General features: G+C 47.3%; 2 protein-coding genes across 5 annotated transcripts; one reads left to right on the top strand and one right to left on the bottom strand.

Moving 5' to 3' along the window:
* Positions 1–224: 224 nt before the first annotated feature.
* Positions 225–2,449, bottom strand: LOC132257704 (SWI/SNF-related matrix-associated actin-dependent regulator of chromatin subfamily B member 1). 3 transcript variants are annotated; one of them, XM_059754716.1, is made up of 3 exons: positions 2,352–2,449; positions 1,262–2,286; positions 225–453 (listed from the first exon to the last, which is right to left on the bottom strand). In XM_059754716.1, coding segments are annotated over exons 1-3 (1,107 nt in total). In that variant the 5' UTR covers positions 2,433–2,449; the 3' UTR covers positions 225–452. The 3 variants fall into 3 exon arrangements, with proteins under 3 accessions (XP_059610699.1, XP_059610697.1, XP_059610698.1); XM_059754714.1 differs by lacking the exon at positions 225–453 and adding an exon at positions 1,114–1,178; XM_059754715.1 differs by lacking the exon at positions 225–453 and having other exon boundaries at positions 1,114–2,286.
* A 289-nt stretch (positions 2,450–2,738) lies between these two features.
* On the top strand, positions 2,739–6,492 carry LOC132257703 (deformed epidermal autoregulatory factor 1). Of its 2 annotated transcripts, none has more exons than XM_059754712.1 (4): positions 2,739–2,841; positions 3,784–4,420; positions 4,488–4,924; positions 5,618–6,492. In XM_059754712.1, exons 1-4 carry the CDS (start codon positions 2,767–2,769, stop codon positions 5,786–5,788), a joined length of 1,320 nt encoding a protein of 439 aa, XP_059610695.1. In that variant the 5' UTR covers positions 2,739–2,766; the 3' UTR covers positions 5,789–6,492. The 2 variants fall into 2 exon arrangements, with proteins under 2 accessions (XP_059610695.1, XP_059610694.1); XM_059754711.1 differs by having other exon boundaries at positions 4,476–4,924.
* Positions 6,493–6,496: the final 4 nt, after the last annotated feature.

Raw genomic sequence — 6,496 nt, 5'->3', positions numbered from 1 at the left:
GTACTGGAAAGCACAAAGTATAAAGTGCACGGCATTTTTGCAACTTTTCCACGTCAAGCGTGGCACATTTTCTAAACTTTGTCCTCCAGCAGAGGAAAGATGAAGCGTTTTAACTCTATTCTTATTTACATTTCCTTAAATAGGAAGCAGAGAAAACAGTCAAAATATGCGCCACTTTTCAACTCTTGCAAAATTCATAGTAGACAAAATTTCTAATTTCTCCAGTAATTCTTATTCTTAAATAAATGTATACAGAACATCTTGTTAATATGAATAAAAGTGTGCAGATTTCAATTTCCTCACAGGCATATTTCTCTTTCCGAGCAGTCTTCGTCCGGACTAAGCTTGAAATTACAATGAAATTTCATATTCACTTACATATTCTTACCAGTTGAAGAGCGTGATGAACTGCCTTTGGAGAACTTTGAGATCTTTTCCAGAGGCTGAAGACTTCTGAAAATTCACACGGAGAAAACTTCATCAATTCTCTACACATTTCCTTTACTATAAAATGATAAAATTTACTCTCGCGTTCACTTCAAAATCATTTCACAGTCTTTTCCGGCACTTTTCACTGAGAAAGTTCACTCAAAGTCTATCTTTCGTTTAATAAAGTTCCTTATAAAAAAAAAATTTCAGCAGAGATAATTTTTGAGACGACGCAAGAAATCTTCATTAACTCAACAAACTCAACTATAACATGCTGCTTAACTCTCGAGCTCCCCAAATTAATATATACAGCATTCAAATCCGGAAATTGACTTAGATTATAGATTCCATTCTAGTCACTGAGTCTCGATTCGCTCATTTACGCACTTTGAACTGAAGTTTACGAATGAATTTAATTATTTCCCCAGCAAATTCATATTAATTACAGAGCTCTTTAATAGCTTTAATAAAGTCCACATGAAATTATAAATATTTTAATAATTAAATGCACCATTCATTCAAAAATGCGAAAATAAAATTTCATTGCCTAAAAGTAGAATATTATAATTACATTCAATTCAATATTATAATGCTTATAAATGGAATAAATTTAATGAAATTCGCTACTTTATCGAAATCGATAGGAAATTAAGCTACTCATTCAGCATTTCTCTCTCTCTCTCACTCTCTTTTTTTCTCTCTGAAAGGCGAACTTTTATCGAGGGTCATTCGATTTATTCACGTTTATCCTAGAAAAGTTACATCAATTTCACACAAATTTGAGATACTCGACTGAAGTCGTGGAATTTGGGATGCACAATACTGAACTTACCAGCCGGGCGTTGTGTTGGCCAGACGCCGCATTCTGCGCGTGTTTCTGTCCTGGTCGCGGATCTTCTTCTCCATCTCGGCATCCGTGAGCGTCTCCAGGAAGGGCGCCCAGCCGTCGGCCTCACTCGGCGCCCTGAAGGGCACCTCGACCGTGGCCAGCGGCGCCTCGCTGAACGCGTACGTGCGCTGGTGCCACGACAACTGCCCGCGAATCGAGTACGCGATCGCCGTGACGAACTCCCCGCCGAGGCCCAGTTCCGCGCACAGCTTCATGGCGAACTCCTCGGGGTTGTTCTCGCGCTCCGACATGTCCCATTCCACCTGGTCCACCAGCGACGTGTTGCCCACGTGGATATTCAGCTTGATGATGACGCGCTGGTCGCAGCTCTCCTCCATGATCGGTTCACTGGGATACGCCTCGATCTGCTGCCGAATCGCCGCCGCGATGGCCGGCACGAAGGCCAGCGGATTGAGGTCCAGATCATCGCAGAGCACCTCTGCGAACTGCTCGGGCGTGATCATGCTCTCGTTCTTGTTCCACGTGAACGTGTCACGCAACTTCTGGCCCTCCAGCTCCATATCCAAGCGCACGGGCACCAGCATCTCCTGCTGCGCGGCGTTCTCCAGATTCGTGCCAGGATCCGTGTCGTCGAAGCACATCGGGAACGTGCGGACCTTCTTCTGGTACACGCGATTGCGATTGATGGGCGTCGCCTGTGGCACGGCGTCCAAGTGGCTCGAGTTGGGCATTGTGGGCACCCACGGCGTGGGCTTCTTGGACTTGCTCTCGCGCATCACCGGCAGATCCGTGGAGTGCACGGACACCGCCTTGTACTTGTCGTCATTGCCCTCAATCACGTCCTCCACTTCGGACGCCTTCAGCAGCGACACAGAGCTGGCGAGGATGTGGCTGCTCAGCCCAGACTCGATCAGGCGCTTCCTCTCCTCATTGCTGAGGGTGCGCCGGGTCATGCCCGGGTACTTCTTGTACAGTGAGCCCCGGAAGAGGCGCAGATAATTGCCCACCTGAAGGGACAACAAACAAAGTGAGGTTAGCTTGTTTACACTCAAATTTACCCGTGAATTCCCACCTCTGAGCCCACGCAGTAGTACTCTCCATTCTCCTCGAGCTGGAAGCTTATCGGCTTGTCCCCGTACGTCCTGATAGACATGCTATTTATCTGGTTTTTCCGCGACAAAACAGACTGGAAAATTCCTCTCCAACAAAGCCGCTGTCACACTGCCGCCGAATTCCACCGCCGAGCAGCGCTGCGCGCACTGTGGAGGCAAACGTGAAATGTTCTCCGCTTTTGGTTTTCTTCGCTTGTCACCTTGCCTGGTGGATTCTGGGAAAATCGCGAAAAAAGAGAAAATCCTCAGCCGAAGCCGCCACCTGAGCGTCCCGCGCGAATCCCCAGTCAGCGTGTTGTGAATGTGGCGAGGTTGTTGATTGAGTGCCGAAGCGACAATTGACATTTGAACACACACATTCGGAGGGCGCCGATCATGGATGAAAATCAGTCGGATCTCGCACTGCCGGACATTACCGAAGCCGAGGCTGAGCAAGAAAATGGAAATCAGGTGAGTCTGCACGCCTTTCGCGCTGTTGCGCTGGGAAATTCCACTCCCGCGGGACGCCAGGGCTGCTCTCCCGCTGGCCACAGATGCCACCAAGCTTGGGCGCACCTTTTGCCCGTCTGGGAGCATCCATTTTGAATTTCGCACGTCTTGCCTTCTGCCGCTCGCCATTCGCCCTAGCGCGCTCCGCCCGCCGCTGCCGGAGGCTCTTGAGCCTCGCCGCGGCCGAGATAGGGTGGATAATTTGCCCTCCCGGACAATGCAACCCTGTCGAGAAGCGTCAGGGATGTTCCATGAAACTCACACGCATTTCCATACAAACAATCTCCGCATTTCGCATGCAAGGCTGCAGAAACCGTGCGAAATTCCCACGATAAGTGCTTTGTGTTTCGCGAACGATTTTGGAGAGTTCAGTGGAGTTTTCCAGGACAATTCTATTTTGCTACGAAAATTCACCCTTTGACCGCAAATCTGACGTTTTTCCGCGCTTTCCTCATATTATTCCAACTTTTCTATTTATAACCACATATCGTGCATTAGAATTTTATGAATTCATTCATTTCTTGAATACTCCTAGAGTTGCTAGACAGTTTGAAAATGTCTTACGGGAAGCAAACAAAGTATTTTAACAATCCTGATATATTTTCACAAGCACTTTTTTACTCCTAAAAGTTATAAATCATATCACAATTAAATCTGTTATCAGGAGATGAAATCTGAGAAGAATTTGTCCTCATTTCCACAAAGAAAGTGTTGTTATATCTCATAATAGAAGCTCAAATTCGTTTTCAAGTCAGTGAATGTAAAAACTTATCCTAAATTATCTCAATGCACTAATTTGCTCAAGCAATTATGTAAGAAATCTCCTCTTGTCCCACGACTGTGAACTTTGTCCGCAGGACAGTCCTTGTACATGTCTGTTGAGTGAAGCTTTCGCTCTTTCAGGGCACAACGAGGACGCGTCTCATCACAGCCACCACGGCGGAGACCACGACGGTGGACGGCGGCACCGTGGTGTCGGTGCCTGTGCCGGTGAGCCTGCCCGTGGGCAGTGCAAGCGGCAGCACCTTCAACGTGATTACGCCAGAGCAGCTGTTGCACTTCAAGCCGATGATCTGCGTGGACAACAACGGCTTCATCTCGGGCCAGGTCGTCGGCGGTGACCTCAAGGCGACGCACATCGTCATTAAGCAGCCCGTGACGGCGTCCGAGAGCGTGGCCACGAGCACACAAGAGATCACGACGATGACGGAGCCGCAGACGCAATCGCAGCCGCAGCAGCTGCAGAATCAGTGGTCGGACATCATGAACATGGAGGTGCTGCCGATCCGCTGCAAGACCACCACCGCGGAGCTGTACAAGAGTCGCCTGGGCTCGGGCGGACGCGGTCGGTGCATCAAGTACAAGGACAACTGGTTCACGCCCAGCGAGTTCGAGCAGGAGTGCGGCCGCGGCTCCAGCAAGGACTGGAAGCGGTCCATCCGCTTCGGCGGACGCAGTCTGCAGGCGCTGATCGACGAGGGCGTCCTGCAGCCGCACGCCACCAGCTGCACATGCCCCGCGTGCTGCGACGACGACTCCAGTGAGTGTCCCGTTGGCTGGGGTGGCTAGGAAAGATCCTAGTGCCTAATCCGTAGTCTCTCTTCCAGGCGCCACGGGGCCGGTGCGCTTCTTCACGCCGTACAAGCGCCGTCGGCGGAACCAGATCGAGATCGACAACAAGAAGAAGCGACAATCGGGCTCGGCGGACGAGTATGCGGAGCAGGAGCCGGTGGTGATCACGAAGGAGGAGCCCTGGGGCACGCTGACGGACGGCATCGATGGCTCCAGTGACTTCCTGGACGCCGCACAGATCGCCGAGGGCAACATCCCGCTTGAGAGACTCAAGTCGCTGTGCGTTCAGATGGCCAAGGCGATCGCAGAGTTCCGGCGTTGCATCAACGAGGCGCAGGAGATCCACGTGAAGCAGGTGGAGCGAGTGCAGCGCGAGAGAGACGCTGCGCTCATCGCGGCCCGCGTTCACGACATTGAGGACCCCAATGCCATCAACATTGCGGCCGGCGTGGATTTGAACGGAGCCAAGAAGGTAAACTCCTTTGATCCTTCTCAGTCTTCTAGACTTGTGTTTTGTGCAAAGGAAGAAAGAATCCGTCAAAATGCGTCAAGATTCATCCGGAAAATTGTGCTGTAGAAGAATATCTTGAAAGGCTTTAAGCGAACGCTGATAAAAGCTCTGATTTCTGAGTCTGCTTGGCAATACTATGAAAATTACAAACGAAAGACTTTGAGAAAGTTTGATGGGTTGAAAGTTGTGAAACTATTCCTTCAATTATGCAGATTGAAGTTTAATATTGATTCCCCTTCGGCTCTGCGGCTTCGGAACTTTAAAAACCACAGGATTTCCCACATTAAATTGCTCAAATGATTAGTGAGAAAGTTTTATTATATTGCAAAATTTCAGTAGATTCTCGGTTTCTCATGCAAACCTCTCAAATGTTATGAGTAAAAATTATCTTAATCTAAAGTAACGCCACAAGATTTAAATTGATTTGAAAAATAGAGGAAAAGAAAGCTTTTGAAAGAGTTCTTGTGTAAAATTCGTCTGTTCAAGACTCAAAATTTCCTCAAATTGAGATTGCGAAAAGGATTTTAACTTCCCTAAGCTTTGCCAATGTTCGTTTGAGTGTTTCTCAAGAAGCAAAAGAGGTTTTAATGGAGAAATGCTATGAATTCAACCTTGATAGTCTCACTCTAATGGATCTCTGCTTTCCGTCCGCAGTGTGCCAATTGCAACAGGGAGGCGCTGGCGGAGTGCTCGCTGTGCCGGCGAACGCCCTACTGCTCGACCTTCTGCCAGCGCAAGGACTGGAACTCGCACCAGGTGGAGTGCTCGCGGGATCCCTCGGACGGCACTCAGCAGATCATGCTGCTCGTGGACGATCAGGCGTAAGGCGGACGGACGGGAGCTTTTCAGTTTCTGTCGGTGGGGTTTTTGGCGGGAGTAGTTTTAAGGATCATCTCGTGTGTCCAATTGTGTAACCGATTTTCTCAAAGCCATAGAGCATTTTTTTTCTTTCTTTTTACCATTTAACACAAAACACTGAGAATTTGGGGAAATGGAATTGGAAGCAATAGAGCTGCACTGCAAAAGTTCTCCTATATAAACAATTTTGAGATGGAAATAATGGAATTTGCTGCACAAAAAGCACACACAAAACAAAAACAGAAGGGGAAAGATAAAAGATTACAATTCATTGTAAGTGTATTAAGTGAAAAAAAAGAAAAATGGATAAATTTTTAGCATCAATTGTAACTATTGTATATCACTTGTTGGGGATTGTTATGCATGTCTTCATTTCTCATGCCGCGCTTCTTTAATTCATTGCAATCATTGCGATTTTTGTGAAGAGGAATAAAAAGGAAAGAAAAAACATCAGAATATACTTTGTATTGTGCAAACACACCCTAACTTTTATATAAAGAGAACGATTATATTCAATTTTAATGCAACAATCTGTCATATATTGTAAGGGTTTAAAAGTATGTGTAGAAAAAAGAAATCATTGAAATTGAGGACAACAGATTGGATGAATCATTTAGAAATATTGATTGTATACTGTAGAGCAGCAGTGAATATAAAGTAAGAAGACCAAATAGT

This window comes from Phlebotomus argentipes, unplaced genomic scaffold (assembly GCF_947086385.1).
Source record: "Phlebotomus argentipes unplaced genomic scaffold, Phlebotomus argentipes genome assembly scaffold_4, whole genome shotgun sequence".
NCBI classification, from domain to species: Eukaryota; Metazoa; Arthropoda; class Insecta; order Diptera; family Psychodidae; genus Phlebotomus; species Phlebotomus argentipes.
This window is presented reverse-complemented; position numbering and strand designations above follow the sequence as displayed.